This window comes from Neomonachus schauinslandi, chromosome 14, assembly GCF_002201575.2.
Source record: "Neomonachus schauinslandi chromosome 14, ASM220157v2, whole genome shotgun sequence".
In the NCBI taxonomy this organism is placed as follows: Eukaryota; Metazoa; Chordata; class Mammalia; order Carnivora; family Phocidae; genus Neomonachus; species Neomonachus schauinslandi.
The window spans coordinates 70,425,848-70,440,889 of NC_058416.1; the positions used below are offsets into that span (position 1 = coordinate 70,425,848).

Sequence of the window (15,042 nt, forward strand, 5' to 3'; positions counted from 1 at the left end):
GCATTTCTAATACTGTGGGGCAGTGCTGATGAGGGAGTACAGGAGGCTGCAGAAGTGTGGGGGTGCTGGGGACAGCATGAGCTCCGAGGGGTGAGAAAATGTTGGCTAGGCTGAGGGCAGCAGGACACATGATCAGGTGAAGGCAGCAGCAGCAGGGTGAGAGACGAGGGCTGGGCAGGAGTGGTTCCCACCTTCTGGTAGAAGCCCTGCTCCTCAATGACTGGCTGACTCTGTGGGCCCTCCTGGCCCATCCGTCGCTGGCACCATCTCCGCTTGTTGACAGATGGTCCTTTTAAGAAGCACACCAGCTACACATGTTGCCTTCTTAAGCTGCGAACTCCTTAAGGCACTGTGAGGCTAGGCGCCCGGACAGGTTTCTGGGACCTTAGGGTAGGGTTGCCAAATGGTTGTGGCCAGCTCCTTCCTGAGTGGTAATGCCAAGGTCCGGCCTACTCAGCACTACCGACAGCCCCCTGGCCTTAGTCTGTGCTGTGGCCAACTGCAAACCTAGGAAAGCTGCTCTCAGCTTCCAGGGCCTTTGAAAAATGCCCTTCTCCGTCTTTTAAGGCCTCATTTGGTTTCCTCCCATCCCCACATGAAGCCCTTGCTACTTCTTCCTTGTCACCTCTCTGTCTTCCCGCAGGTCCAGCTGCAGCTACTGACAGCCATCGTGAAACTGTTTCTGAAGAAGCCTACAGAGACCCAGGAGCTGGTGCAGCAGGTCCTCAGCTTGGCCACTCAGGTTAGTGCCCCAGCCTCTCTGCTGCGCCCCATGTAGGTCTCACTCCACAGGGCGCACTTTGGTCCAAGGAGCCAGCCAGACCTTTGTGCCAAGGTCCTGCCCCTAAGACTGGCCTCACTGGGGGATTGGCCCTAGAGTGATCCAGGATTTCTGCTCAGGGAACTCAGTCACAGATAAATCAAGATGGAGTGGGTCAGGTGGTGAAGTTGAGACAGACTGCAAACAAAAGAGGGGAGGGAGGTCCAGGAGAACCAGAGGATTTGTAGGACAGGGAGGGCAGATTTTGGAGGGGAGTGAGGAGTGGGGACAGGAGTGGGAATGTACTGTTTAACTCTGGGCTAAGGGAGGAAATTGAGGGGCCAGGCCATGTTTAGGGACAGGTTCATGGGACTCTCAGAATCAGTGTCGTCGGCCAGCGCTGTGACCATGCCTGGGTCATGGGGTTTTGGGAGGAGCTCCTTCCTTCTCAGCTAGTTGCTCTGCTCTGAGTTTAATATGCTTCTCATCACCTCCCACTGCTTAAGGACTCTGATAACCCGGACTTGCGGGACCGTGGCTACATCTACTGGCGTCTGCTCTCCACGGACCCAGTGGCTGCCAAGGAGGTGGTGTTGGCTGAGAAGCCACTCATCTCTGAAGAGACGGACCTCATTGAGCCCACACTGCTGGATGAGCTCATCTGCTACATTGGCACCCTGGCGTCCGTCTACCATAAGCCTCCCAGTGCCTTTGTGGAGGGGGGCCGGGGCGTGGTGCACAAGAGCCTGCCACCTCGCACTGCCTCGTGAGTGAAGTGGGCCAGTGTCCAGGCTGGGCCTTCCCACCTAGTTTTCCAGTTCATTAGCCCAGGCACTCAGGCCTGATGTGGTAACCCCTGGCCAGGCCTGAGTCTGAGGGAAATTACCATTCTAGTGACTTTTTTTTTTAATTAATCAATTTATTTATTTTAGAGAGAGAGCATGAGTGGGGGGAGGGGCAGAGGGAGATGGAGAGAGAATCTCAAGCAGACTTCATAGTGAGTGTGGAGCCTAATGTGGGGCTCGATCCCACTACCTGAGATGTGACCTGAGCTGAAATCAAGAGTCGGGCGCTTAACCTACTGAGCCACCCAGGCGCCCCCGTTCTAGTGACTTTTTAATGAATGTTTACTACCTACCGAGGTGGCCTCATTTGATCCTTACAATAGCTCTAGGAGGTATCCCCATTTAACATACAAGGACAAGAGGATAGAGAGCTTGAGGGCCTGGAGCAGCATCCCACAGCCAGCCCAGCTAGGCTCAGACCCGATTCTAATTCCAGAGCCCTGTTCTTCTCAGCCTCCTCTGTCACCCCCTGGTGGTTGGTTTGGCCTAGGTGCCCAGTCCTCCAGGGACTGGAGGCAGGCATCCAGTCTTTAGAGTGCTCTGAGTGGTGGAAATACAGAGGGCCCCTCCCTTGACTCACCCCCATGATGCTGGATCTCTTGGAGAGGCAAAAAGATGGATCAGGCATGGGAAAGGGGAAGAGGAGAGGGCCTGTAGACAGCCCTTCTGGAACAGTGTGGAGACCCAGGTGCCTATCCTGGAGACTGAGGACTCTGACCTCCCTGAAACAGCCCAGCGCCCACCCCACTGACTGTCTCCCTCCTCTGTCGTCACAGGAGCGAGAGCACAGAGAGCCCTGAGACAGCCCCTGCCGGAGCGCCCTCTGGTGAGCAGCCAGATGTCATCCCCACCCAGGGCGACCTGCTGGGTGATCTCCTCAACCTGGACCTCGGCCCCCCGGTGAGCGGCCCACCCCTGGCCACCTCCTCAGTGCAGATGGGAGCTGTGGACCTTCTTGGTGGAGGCCTCGACAGCCTGGTATGTCCTGGGGCCCCCTCCGGATGACATTGATAATGACCTTCAGAGGAGCAATCCCTGAGCACCCTGTCTGTGCCATTCACCAACCAAGGGCCTCAGGGTACACCTGTCTGCGAAGGTGACTGTGTCACTCCCTACGTAAAGGGGAGAAAACTGAGGTTTTAAGAGTTCAGGTGACCTTCCCTCTAAGAGCGCACAGTATGTGGCAGACACGGGACTTAGTCCCTTGCCAGGCCACTGAGCCGCAAGAGATCTGGAGCCTGTAGGGCTAGAGGAGCCAGACTGGTGTCCACTTACTCTCACACCCTGCACCAGCTTGGGGCAACAGCCCAGGAGGCCTGAGAGGCCCATGAGGGGTCAGGGACAGTCCCTTTTCCCCTGTAGAAAGGGGGTGGTTAAGACTAGACTGGTTATCTCCCTGGGACTTCAGGCAGCTGGTAGAGCCAGCAGGAGGGGGTAGCAGAGCCCCTGTCACTTGGCCATCTCTGGCTCAGGTCCCCAAGGCATCACATAGGAAAGGGTAGGAAGGGCCATGGCACAAGACGTGGGTAGTGGAGTGAAGCCCCAGAAGTAGTGCCCTTCATGGAGATGGTCCAGGCCACCCCTTAAGCCTGGCACTATCTTGCCCCAGACTCCTCTCAGTGGAGCAGCAGTGACTAATCTTTTCTTTCCTTCTCTCTCTTGTCTCTGTCTTATTTCCTGGCTTTTCTCTCTGCATGTGGCTGCCTGTTCTCTTCACCCTGCCTGCTTCTGCTTGGAGATGGGGGATGAGCCTGAAGGGGTATGGTTCAACCCTTGCGCCACCAAGCCTTTGTCTCTGCTCTTGCTGAGTCCTGGCCCAGCATCCCAAGGGGTGGATGATGTCAGAGCAGTCCCTCCCTGCTGAGCCATGGCCTTCTATCCAGTGTCCCATCCTCAGTACCCTAAGACAAAGTTGCCTTGTCATCCCGAGGATCACCCATGCTCTCAGTTTCCACGAGCCCTCTGTGACATCCTAGAGGGTGTGCTCCTGTCCTCTTAGCACAGCCTCTCAGCAGTGGTCTCGGGTACTCCTTTTATCAGTGGGCTGTGGGTTAGTTTACCCGTGTCGCAGCCCTTTCCCAGAGGTCACCCCTGAGGCTGGAGGCTTGCAGGTCATGGGAGGGCACAGTCTTTCTTTTCCACCCCCGTCATCCTGTCTTAGCTCTGCAACTTCAAGCTGGTGTGACAACAGCCCCGCAGCCCCCCCCTCCTGCCCCGTCCCATTTTCTAAAGTGCCGGGTTGCTCCACTCATGCCGGGCCCCTGATGTCCCCACCTCTAATGCCTGCCTCTGACCCCTTTCCCTTCCTTTTCAGATTGGGGGCCCCAACTTTGTGGCACCCCCAGCAGCAGCAGCAGTCCCAGCCAACCTAGGAGCATCCATGGGCAGTGGCCTGAGTGACCTCTTTGACCTGACCAGTGGCGTGGGCACGCTGTCAGGGTCATATGTGGCCCCCAAAGCAGTAAGTACCACACCTCCTTCCGTGGCAGGAGCAGAGGGAAGTTAGACACTCATTGATGTCTGGGTTTCTTTTTTTAAGATTTTATTTTATTTATTTGACAGAGAGAGAGAGAGAGACAGCTAGAGAGGGAACACAAGGAGGGGGAGTGAGAGAGGGAGAAGCAGGCTTCCCGCCGAGCGGGGAGCCCGATGCGGGGCTCGATCCCAGGACCCCGGGATCATGACCTGAGCCGAAGGCAGACGCTTAACGACTGAGCCACCCCGGTGCCCCAGATGTCTGGGTTTCTTAAATGGCCCGTTCCATGGAATCGGCTCAGGCCAACAGGGATAGGCTCCAGGAGCAACAGTTTGCCAACACGATGCTGAGGGCAGCCAGGGGCTGTTGGGAGCACAGGGAAGAGACCCTAGGTTGGTCCTGGGGGCCTGGGAAGACCTCCCAGAGCAGGGTTGCTGGAGCTCAGGCCTGTGGATCAAGTCAGAATTAGGTTAAAGTGGGGAGAAGGCTCCAGGTGGCTATCACAGCCTGTGGCCAGGCCTGGAGGGGAGGGAGAGCCCGCACCTCCCAGAGAACTGGCAGAGGTCCCATCTCGTCGGAGCAGCAGTTCTCAGGGCTGTCCCACCTGGTGCCCCTTATTGATGATAGACGTTGTCTAATGCGTCCTTTGTTTCCTGTGCTCAAAGGAGATGTGTGGACTGTGTAGCCTACCTATATGTATCACTTCAAAATTAGTAAGACGCCAGCACTTCATAAAGGAGACACAAAGGGAAGAAAATGAAATGATACATTTTAGTATTGTAAAGGCTTGGGTACACCCGCCCCGGAAGATCTGATGAAGTTGTCGGGTGTTGGCAGGAGCGTAGAGTCACCGCGACGGCCACACCTAGCGTTTGTAGCTCAGGTGCTGTGAACCATGTGGCTAGTGGTGCCTTTAGTTCCTGAAATGGTGACTGACTCCCAGTCAAGGGCCCATAAAACAAAGAACAGGCTTTCTTTGATTTTCACCATAGTTGGGTTCCCAGCAATTTCAGGATATGTTGAAACCCTGCAAGACATACTCCAGGGATGCAAGAGAGTTGCTCACTGAGGGGACTGTTGTCCTTCCGGCAGCACGTCCAGCATCCCTGATCCCACCATTATGCCACCTGCATTTGCCCCATCGATGCCCACCGTGCTGCCTAGGCCTGGTACTCCCCAAGACTCCCACCTAGACGAGAGATTAGGGAGGGAAGAAACTGGCAGGGTCCGCATTGCCAGTCCATGAGGGTCTCTCTCAGTCCTGGTGCGGCGGAGCTGTTAGAAGGTTTTAAGGAGAGATGAAACAGATTTGCACTGGAGAGAGATTGCGTTGGCTACACCGTGGCAGGCAGGTTGGAAGGGCTAGGACAGAAGTAAGGTGCCCAGTGAGGAGACCGGCAGGAACTCCTGTGTACTGATGGCGCCTGGACAAGGGCACCTTTGAGGGCGGAGGCAAAAGGCTGCACTGGAGAGCTCCTCGGGAGGTGGAACTGGCAGGATGTGGGGGCTGGTGGGGAAGGAGGGATGCTGGCCCCAGCAGTGGGATGGCCGGGGGTGAGGGAGAGGGAGGGCAGCTGGGTTTGCGAGGCAGGAACATGTGGGCCTGGCACTGAGGAGAGCGCAGTGTGGGCCACAGCCTCAGCCTCAAGGAAGCTGCCAGAGGGCATTGACCTGGCCTGACCCCCTCAACGCTTGGGGCAGACACTGTGTCTGCCACTTCGTTCCCAGACAGAGCCCCTCTCTCTCTGCCAAGGTCCCCTCCCCAGAGCAGGACACGGCTGGGCTTTAGGGGCGAGGTGAGCTCTCGGTTGGGCCTGGGGAGCTATGAGCTGGCACCTGCGTTGGCCTCACCAGGTGTGACAGCCGCGCCTGCAGCAGTGGTGGCCAGAGCCCCGGGCCAATGTGCCAGGGACTGCAGGCGCAGGGCTGGGTAGCCGCCCCGCTGAATCCCGCCAGAAGCCTCATGGCGCTGTTCTCCCTGCTCTGCAGTTGACAGATCTTGAATGCTTTTGCCTAAGGTCACATAGCGGCTAAGTGATGGAGTCGAAACTGAATGCAGGGTGGTGGCGCCAAAGCCCCCATTCCTGATCCCGATATGATCTTGCTGCGCAGTGTTAGAGAACGTCCTGTGTGCCTTAGTGTCCTGGGTTGTCAGAATCACTAATTACTACCCAGACTGGCTGCCTCAGTGCGTGAGGCCAGCGCATACGTGTTAAAAGCCCAATGTAACAGGCATAAGGCAGGACTGAGTGACAGAAGAGCAGCAAAGACTCCTGCAATCCTGTGGGCACCAGGCCTTGCCAGGACTGCAGAGGTGCCAGGAATATGAAGTCCAGAGCTGGCCCTGTGTGTGTGTGTTCATTTTAATGGATGCTACCGCCGCTTTGTCTGTCTTTTTTTTTTTTTTAAGATTTTATTTATTTATTTGACAGAGAGAGACACAGTGAGAGAGGGAACACAAACAGGGGGAGTGGGAGAGAAGAAGCAGGCTCCCCACCGAGCAGGGAGCCTGATGCGGGGCTCAATCCCAGGACCCTGGGATCATGACCCGAGCCGAAGGCAGACGTTTACCGACTGAGCCACCCATGCGCCCCATCGCTGCTTTTTCTTAGTGGAGGCCCAGATGGGTGAACCAACAGTGAGTGCTAGAAATGAGAGGTTAGGGGATCACCTGGTCAGAGGAATTTAGGGCAGGCTGCCTGGAAGAGGAGTTCTTACAACACAGGACTTTCCCCATTATCTTAGACACAGGAATCTCTGGGGTGTGGGTGTGTCATCTATGTTTTCCTAGCCATGTGACTGCTTGGAATGGTTTGTCCCATGTGCATTCTCCCCGCCACACCTGTGGGGGTAACTGTGTTCTCCAACCTTCCTGGTCAAGGGAATGAGGCTTTTTCTGCGCAAGAGCTTGGGAGTTCCTCGTGTCTTTGGACCAGTGGGTGGTTACGTTTCCTTGGCTCCTTCAGTAAATGTTGAGGGTTAGTTCCATAGTAGGACCTGTGCTAGACTCCGTGAAGCCATGGTGACCAAGAGAAAAGAGGTCCCCACGGGCAGCAGCCAGTCTCAGTGACAGAGGCAGTTCTGCGAGAGCTGTGAAAGGTGGCCCGTGGAGGGGGGGCTCGGAGCTCTCTGCTTTTTGTCTCAGCTGAGGCTGAAGCCCTGTGATTCTGCCCTCACACCTTTGTCCCAGGGAAACAAAGGATGATCAGGTTAGCGAGTACGGTGGGGGTGGGGGTGGGCCTGCAGAAGCACTTTCCAGACAGAGGGGACAGGGGGCAGGGGGCAGAGGAGCAGGTTCAGTCGAAGCCTGGCAGAGGCAGGTGCCAGGACATGGAGGCCGTGGGCGGTGGAAGTGTCACAGCATTGGAGGGGTTTAAGTGATCTCTCTGCCCCATGTGGGGCTCAGACTCATGACCCCGAGCTCGAGTCTGCCAGGCGCCCCCAGATTCGCACTTTAGAAGATGACTTGAGCTGCTGTGCAGAGCGGGGGGAGGGATTAGGGTGCCCCGGGGGCTGCTGTCTTACCTGGTGGACTCTGACTCTGACGCACATGCTGCCTGCTGAGAGAAGCAGAGGCCCTGGCGGCAGATGGAGGAGGTGGTGGGGACGGGCCCGGGCTGCGTGACTGTGGGGTGGGGCTTGGGGGTCGGCTGAGGGTGGGGACCCAGACAACTCTGAGGTTCCTGGTGTTGGCACCTTGAGAGACGGTGAGACGTTCGCCGACACATGGGCAGCTCTCCAGGAGGCCTGGGCCTTTTGACCTCTGGCAGGAGGGTGGGGGTGGGGGCTGTGAGGGATCTGAGAGAATAAGGGCCTCAGAGGCATTTGCATGGCCCTGGATGACGCCTGCGGATGTCCTTCATGGCTGGGGCTTTAATTCAAGCTGTTTCGCTCTGCAAACACTGCCCGAATGCCCGTGCCACAGCAAGCTCTAAGCCAAGGACGCAGAGCCCTTCCCTCAAAGAGCTGACTGGGTGCAGGGGAGACAGACACGCAGGCTCGCATTTATCTGCTAAAACGTCATGGTAGCGTGGACGTAGGGAGGAACCTAGGTGTGGGCTTCCCAGAGGAGGCAGCTCTTGAGCTGAGACTGCTGTGACAGCCAAGCAGCAGAGGGCCTGCCAGGCAAGAGGTTCTCTTAGGTACTGTCCTTGGTGAGCCCAGTTTCTACAACGAAAAGGCCAGCCCTGCCTTCTGTGAGGAGAGGACAGACTGTGACAGCCAGGGAGGCCTCGGGCTCTGGCTGAGGCCCTGGATGCCCTTGGGCTCCTCTTGACTCTACTTGGCTCTTCAGGAGGCTGGCTGGGCCCGCTTACCTCATCACCTTTGTCACCACTACTTAGTGTTCCTTCTTGGACCTCTGAAGACTCACGTCATCCCTTGGGATGCATAGCAAGCACCTCTCTATACCACGCTGCTCAGATACACAGCCACACTGTGGTGGTGGCCCTGCGTAGGCCATGCAGGATTGTTCCTCTCATCCCAAGATCCACATGGCCATCTCCTAGTGGTAAAGGCAGGTGTGGTCAATCTGGGAGGCCCCTAAAGGAGAGGGAGAGAAAACGGTAAAGGAGAAGAGTTGGCTGGGGGGTGGATCGCCTCAGGTGGGCTGTTAACTTTTAGGGAAGTGGCAAACACAAGCCTCCTCTCCACTGTCTTCCCAGGTGTGGCTTCCAGCCATGAAGGCCAAGGGGTTGGAGATTTCAGGTACCTTCACCCGCCAGGTGGGCTCCATCTCCATGGACCTGCAGCTGACCAACAAGGCCCTACAGGTCATGACTGACTTTGCCATCCAGTTTAACCGCAACAGGTGAGCGCTCCCAAGGCCAGTGTAACGAGAGCCCTTGCTGGTGACCGCAGGCAGGGGCCGAGAGCTCTGGGGGGTCTGGTGCCTCACAACTGCATCTCAGGCCAAAACTCTCTAAAGCAATGATTTTTTTCCCTTCCCCATGACCTCTTTATGTGGACTCCAAAGTACCAGGCAGAGGGGTAGGTTGTCTCCCCTTATTTTCGCCTTCCTCCACTGCTCAAAGAGCGTTTGCTGACAAAAATCCCCAGCTCCAGACTAGGAGCCCGCCTTCGGCAAACACCCCACATGACAGGATGGAGCCTCCTCTCCAGGCCTAAGTTGCTGCCACCTCAGGGCCTAGCTCTAAGAGTGCTGACGGGGAGTGGGCCTGCCTCCCAGCCAGCCCCTGTGACACAGGTTTAAACCATCAGACGGGGCCTCTGGGAGTGGTGCTGCTCCGGGCTCCTCACCCCACTAGGTCCCCTGCTCTGGAGGTCCTGGGGAAGGTTTCCTCTCTGGTACCGTTGGGGTCTTCATGGACCAGGCCAGCTAGGCCAGGGCTCTCTGGGGGACCCAAGCAGCCTCTCCTGATGATTCTTCTTCCTGAGCGGCTCTAGTGATGAGCAAACTGAGCCTCTAAGAAGTTGACTGAAGGGGCTGCTTCCTCAGGGAGAGCCCTCAGGCCGGTGGGTCCTGACCCTCTGTCAGCTCTGCTACTTACTATCAGATGGCCCTAGAGTTCATAGAAGCACTCCAGGTTCCAAGGGGAAGTCTCGACGATTACTCACAACAGACTTAGAGCGTGCTGACAACGCCCTAGGTGGCAGGCCCTGTGCCGAGGACTTTAGAAGTATTATCTTACTTTGAGCTACTTGACAGCCCAGTGAGGTCAATGCCATTTTTCCCTTTTCAGTAGATAATGACACCTGGGCTCAGAGAGGACCAATGCCTTGCCCAGGATCACACAGCAGGCTCTGGGGGATCTTCCAGGAAAGCCTGAAGAGCGGGCCACCACAGAGGCCTGGGGTTCCCCACATCGTCTCCCACCATGTCCCAGGCAGGTCTGATTCCCATCGTGGGCAGAGTGCAGGCCAGGTCAGGCAGCTCAAGCTCTGGATCTCAGCAGTGCTACTCATCCCATAGGGTCTGAGCACAGGCCTGCCCCTCCAAGTTTCCATGTCTTGGAAGATGAGAGAATGTATACCTCTCTCTGTTTTTATGAGGGTAGGAGTTGGTATAATATCAAATGCCCAACCTGGGTACAGTGAGCTGTTGCTTTATGGTCCTGTGTGTCATGCTCCTGGGGATCCTCCCCTCCTGATTTACCTACGTGTTGCTTTACTAAGAAGTAGGGCTTTCCTGTATCTCTGGCCAGTTCTAGCCCAGACAGTAAAACCTGGTGTCTCGCTTGGGATGGTCACATCCTTCTTGGAAGATGGGGATTGGTAGCAGAAACTTGGGCATTCAGAGTCTTCAGTTAGAAGCAGCTTATAGTTCAGGCCCCTGATATTAGCTGGAGCTTCTCAAGTGCAGGACAGAGCAAGGCCATGCTCACCTTAGGCCTACAGCTGGCCCAGGGCTCATTCTTCCTGTCCACACAGCCACTGAGAGTGGGGATCAGGAACTTGTCCATCTATCCTGGGCCTAGAGCTCAGGTGACGCCAGCTTACTGGAGAGGCTTCTTGCCAACTGCTGCCCTAGCTCTGGAGCCTGAGGAGCCCACCCATCCCACGTCAGCACGTGCTCCCCCTGCCATTCCCGCGGGGGCTTCTCTCTCCCCAGCTTCGGCCTGGCCCCTGCTGCCCCCCTCCAGGTGCACGCACCACTCAGCCCCAACCAGACTGTGGAGATATCCCTGCCTCTCAACACGGTGGGCTCGGTCATGAAGATGGAGCCTCTGAACAACCTCCAGGTGTGTTCCAGGCAGGGCTAAGCACCCCACTCCTTAGCTGCCCACCTACCACAGGGGAGGAGCCTGCTGGAGGGGTCTGGGGCCTGGCCTTTGTTGGCAAAGGGGTGTGTCTTTGGAGCTGTGCTCTTCGCCAGAGATCTGGCAGGGGGAGACCTGATCCGAGGGGACAGAGGGGCGTGGTTACCAGGGAAGGTGCGTGAGGGAACCTGCTCAGGTGGAGGCACAGGGAGCAGGCCCTTCCTGGGGCTTCACAGGTGGTATCAAGCATCAGGGACCGATTGGGTGGCCTTGTTCCTAGGTGGCTGTGAAGAACAACATTGACGTCTTCTACTTCAGCACTTTGTACCCACTGCACATCCTCTTTGTGGAGGATGGGAAGATGGGTGAGTCCTGAGGGTGCCCCGAGAGTCCCTGGAATATAATGATTGGCTTGGCCCCACGATGGAGTCTGTGAGTCGCTGGCCCCTCTGCACAGCCTGAGGCGAGGGTCACACCTCCATCAAGGACCGCTGGGTGTTGTGTGGCCAGCTCTGTCCCGCAGTGGGGGCCATGCCATGCAGGAGCTGTGTCACTCCTGAATTCTGCTCTGCCCGCCCCTCCACCTTGCCCATAGTCCTTAGACAGTCCTCCCACGGCCCCCCGAGCTGGGGAGCCCAGACCATGTCACACTCGATGTCCATCTCCTGTGCGCTGCTTGGAACCCCTAAGAAGACTCATCTCCATGCCAGGAGGGCTGCCAGCTCAGAGCTGAGCAAAGGCCTTTGCCCACGTCACCTCTCGGTCACCACAGAAGCCCTGTGACACAGGCTGTGATTAACGAGCAGGCTGCTTGGGCCAGAGCAGGTGGGAGTGCATATGTGGGTACTGGGAAGGAAGATTTAAGGCCCAAGGCGGGGAGGAGGAAGCCCAGGATCTTTTGGGAGCAGCCCTGGTGGCCGCTCTCACAGAGCTGAAGGTTTGTTCAGGGAAACAGGAGGGGGCCATGGCAGAGCTAGTGCCTGTCTTCGGCTTCAAGTTGGCACCCCCAAAAGACCCATTTCTTGCTGGATGTTATTGAGTGGGGCCCCAGGTTTATCAGGGTCCTGCTTTCTACATTGGCCCCCCGCAGACCGGCAGATGTTCCTGGCCACGTGGAAGGACATTCCCAATGAAAATGAAGCCCAGTTCCAGATCAGAGACTGCCCCCTCAATGCGGGTAGGACTCTCCAGCCCTCCCCCGCCTTCCCACCCTGCCCACACTGCCCCTCACCTGTACCCCCGGCCCTCTCCCACCGCCGACTGGGGGCCCTTCTCACTCTCAGAGGCTGTGAGCAGCAGGCTACAGAGCAGCAACATCTTCACGGTCGCCAAGAGGAACGTGGAGGGCCAGGACATGCTCTACCAGTCCCTGAAGCTGACCAATGGCATCTGGGTGCTGGCGGAGCTGCGTATTCAGCCGGGCAACCCCAGCTTCACGGTGAGGGTCCCCGCTCCTGCCCTGCCAGCCCTGGCGTGTCTACCTCCATGTTCCGGGCAGCCTCTCCTTCCCTGTCTCCTTCCCGGACCAGGGGTCAGTCTGATGGGGTGCGCTCTAGCCCAGTTGAACCTGACATGAATGAGCATCAGAATTCTGACCCTCGCTTCCAACTCAGTCCCATCAGGTTACCCAGATAAGACACCAAACTGTGTCACCAAACAGTGAGCTGGACTAGAAAATTCTATACAGTAGGGCCCCGTGAGGTGGCCCAGATGGCCCAGGGCCCACCTGACTGGGAAATGGCACTGCTGGGCCCAGGCCTTGGCCCTCCTCCCGCTCTTCCCTTGCCTGAGGGCCTGCCTGGGAGGGTGCTGCCAGCGAGCACCGTGTCCTTCCCGGCCTTTGTGTCAGACCGCAGTCAGGACATGGCTTCCACGGAGTGCGTGGTTGTCCTGGTGGCCGTGCTGCTGTTCAGGCCCCAGAGAGCGCCGGGCTTTGCTTCTCCCCCTGCACCCCGGTCTCTGGCAGGCGTGGCCCTCCAGACGCTGCTCCCCGGGCCCTGCTGGCGGCGCTGGCTCTGAGGTGGGGTGGGGGCTGCGGCAGTGGCTTCGGCGGTGGTAACTTCCATCTCCCTGTGTTTGGTTGCTGCATGCCCACCTTCCCTGCTGGTGCCCGTGGTGCAGGACCTGGAGGTTAGCAGATTGCTCTTCTCTTCCTCTTTCCCCTCCACCCTCCCCAGCCACACTTGCACAGCCCATCTCCTGGCCTGGCTCCAGTGCACCCTGCCTCTCCTAGCCCCGCCTCCCCCTGCTGCTCCCCAAAGCCGGGTAGCCATGTGTGCAGGCCGCAGGCACGGAGCACCCCAGAGCTTCCCAACCAGGTGAACCCGATTGAGGAGCTGGTACTCCCACTTCCCAGCACGCACAGCACACACACAGCCCTTCAGAGGAGATCGGGGCCCCGCAGGGCCACCACTGCCGGCTTCCGGAGCGCCATGCACTCCTCCCCTTCCTCATCGCCCCCTGGGGCAGCAGTGATTTTGGCAGAAGTGCTGGTGGCACTTGCTTCTCCTCTGCCCGCCCTTCGGCTCCCACTGCGGCAACACCGCGTGTGCCGGAACCCAGGAAGACTCCCCGGTGCCCCTGCCCCCATCTCTCCAAGCAGAGGCCTGCGCCCTCTCAGCCCCCATACCTCCTCGGAGACCCCAGGCTTTCCTGGGGAGAAGGGGCCCCAGCAGCTCTGTGGGCCGGGGACCAGGCCCTCCCCGCCGGCCACCAGCTCATGATTCACGCTGTGAGGCCCACGGGGGCTGGGCTGACGGCAGGTGTGTGGGCTGCGAGTATATTTGGTCCACACCCAGCTGGCCGTGGCAGCCACCCCCTCCGCTTTACTACACAGCTGTCCCAGCCGCGCCACCAGCAGGCCACGTGTGCGCACCACACTCTTCCATCTGGCTCTTGCCCTCTCCTCCCTCCCTGGGTTCCTTCCCAGCCCCAGAGAGGAGCCCGGGGAATTTTGAGCCCTCTCCATCCCCTGACCTCTCTCCCCCTGCAGCTGTCCCTGAAATGTCGAGCGCCAGAGGTGTCCCAACATGTGTACCAAGCCTACGAGACCATCCTCAAGAACTGAGGCCCCATCCATTGCCCACTCCAGCCTTCTGCCAGCCCCAACAAGGAGTCCCTGGGAGTGGCAGCACCTCCTTTCTGGAGAGGCTGAGCAAGGCTCCTGGCCACCATGGAGTTCCCTGGTCCTGACTGCCGGGCCCGCGTGGGTCCTCAGGGCAGGGCAGCATTCCTCCTGGAGTGAAATCTCAGTGTACCCCTGTGCTCGGGGACTCCCCTCTTCTGTTGCTGCTGACAGGGTCAGGTGAGGAGGGGACCAAAGGAAATAGAGCCAGAGAGGCCACAAGCTGATCAGGCAGACCCAGGGTTCTTCTCTTCCTTTTCCCGACCAATGCCTGAAGGGTGACTGTGTGGCTCCCTCCTCGGGCTCCTGGCTTCTCATGAAGCCCCCTGCCCCTCAGTCTCTCTTGGGTCAGTGTTAGAGGGCCTCCCCATGCCCGCTCTCGGGCCAGGCTGTCCTGGTGTGTGTGGAGAGTCCCTTGGTGTGCCAGGAGAGCCCCTCTGTCGGGTCTGGGGCTCCTGGGGCCTGCACCCCTACCCTCCCTCTCTGCATCCACCCAGGCTGGGCCCCTGTGGTTGTGCCAGTCAGGCCTCAGCCTCCTGAGCACTGACCCATACGGGCAAGATGGGCAGAAACGTCCAAAGACCCGGCCCAGGCTTCTGCTCCCCGGCAGTTGTACACACCCACTCACCCCACTCCTTCTCTTGCCCCTGAAGATGGTGACTGCCTACAATATAGTCCTTGGCGTCCCCTGTGTTCCTGGAGCAGAGACAGGACTGAGGGATGGGGCACGTGGGTGAGCGGGGTGCTTCCCATCTGGGGTTTCTTTGGGGTTTCTCCTTAGTGTCTGCTGCCCTCCCTGTGGCCTCCAAGATTTCAGTTGTGTCGGACAGAGCATTAGGTTTTCCTGTACTGCTGTTTAATAATAAAGAAAGATTCTGCTTTTGGCAATCACGGACACTTTTTTCCCCCTCCACTAAATGTCAGAACTGAAAATTGCCTCCAAGTGGTGGAGGATTGTTTTCTGATCCCTGCAGTAACTGTAATATTCATAGTATACATACATACACATACATATACATACATATGTATACTACAGTATACATAATATACACACACGTATATATAATGTATGTTTACTCTTATTTTCAAAAAGAGAAAGTGAATAAAAATGATGACAT

The 15,042-nt window shown here is 57.8% G+C and overlaps 1 protein-coding gene and 1 non-coding gene across 4 annotated transcripts in view; both read left to right on the forward strand.

The window, feature by feature from the left end:
- The window catches only part of AP1B1 (adaptor related protein complex 1 subunit beta 1), a 53,653-nt gene extending 38,611 nt beyond the window's left edge, over positions 1–15,042 (forward strand). Inside the window, exons 12-23 of one of the 3 annotated variants that reach the window (XM_044920876.1) lie at positions 644–742; positions 1,267–1,526; positions 2,382–2,583; positions 3,344–3,364; positions 3,920–4,066; positions 8,746–8,891; positions 10,653–10,782; positions 11,081–11,165; positions 11,891–11,977; positions 12,084–12,238; positions 12,922–12,930; positions 13,793–15,042. In XM_044920876.1, the coding sequence (XP_044776811.1) occupies positions 644–742; positions 1,267–1,526; positions 2,382–2,583; positions 3,344–3,364; positions 3,920–4,066; positions 8,746–8,891; positions 10,653–10,782; positions 11,081–11,165; positions 11,891–11,977; positions 12,084–12,238; positions 12,922–12,930; positions 13,793–13,867 (1,416 nt within the window). In that variant the 3' untranslated portion in view covers positions 13,868–15,042. The remainder of the gene's footprint in view (positions 1–643; positions 743–1,266; positions 1,527–2,381; positions 2,584–3,343; positions 3,365–3,919; positions 4,067–8,745; positions 8,892–10,652; positions 10,783–11,080; positions 11,166–11,890; positions 11,978–12,083; positions 12,239–12,921; positions 12,931–13,792) is intronic. The other 2 variants (XM_021703414.1, XM_021703415.1) reach the window with 2 other exon arrangements.
- LOC123326696 lies at positions 9,441–9,537 on the forward strand. The gene has a single exon (XR_006541265.1). It is a non-coding gene; the product is annotated as a small nucleolar RNA SNORD125 (small nucleolar RNA).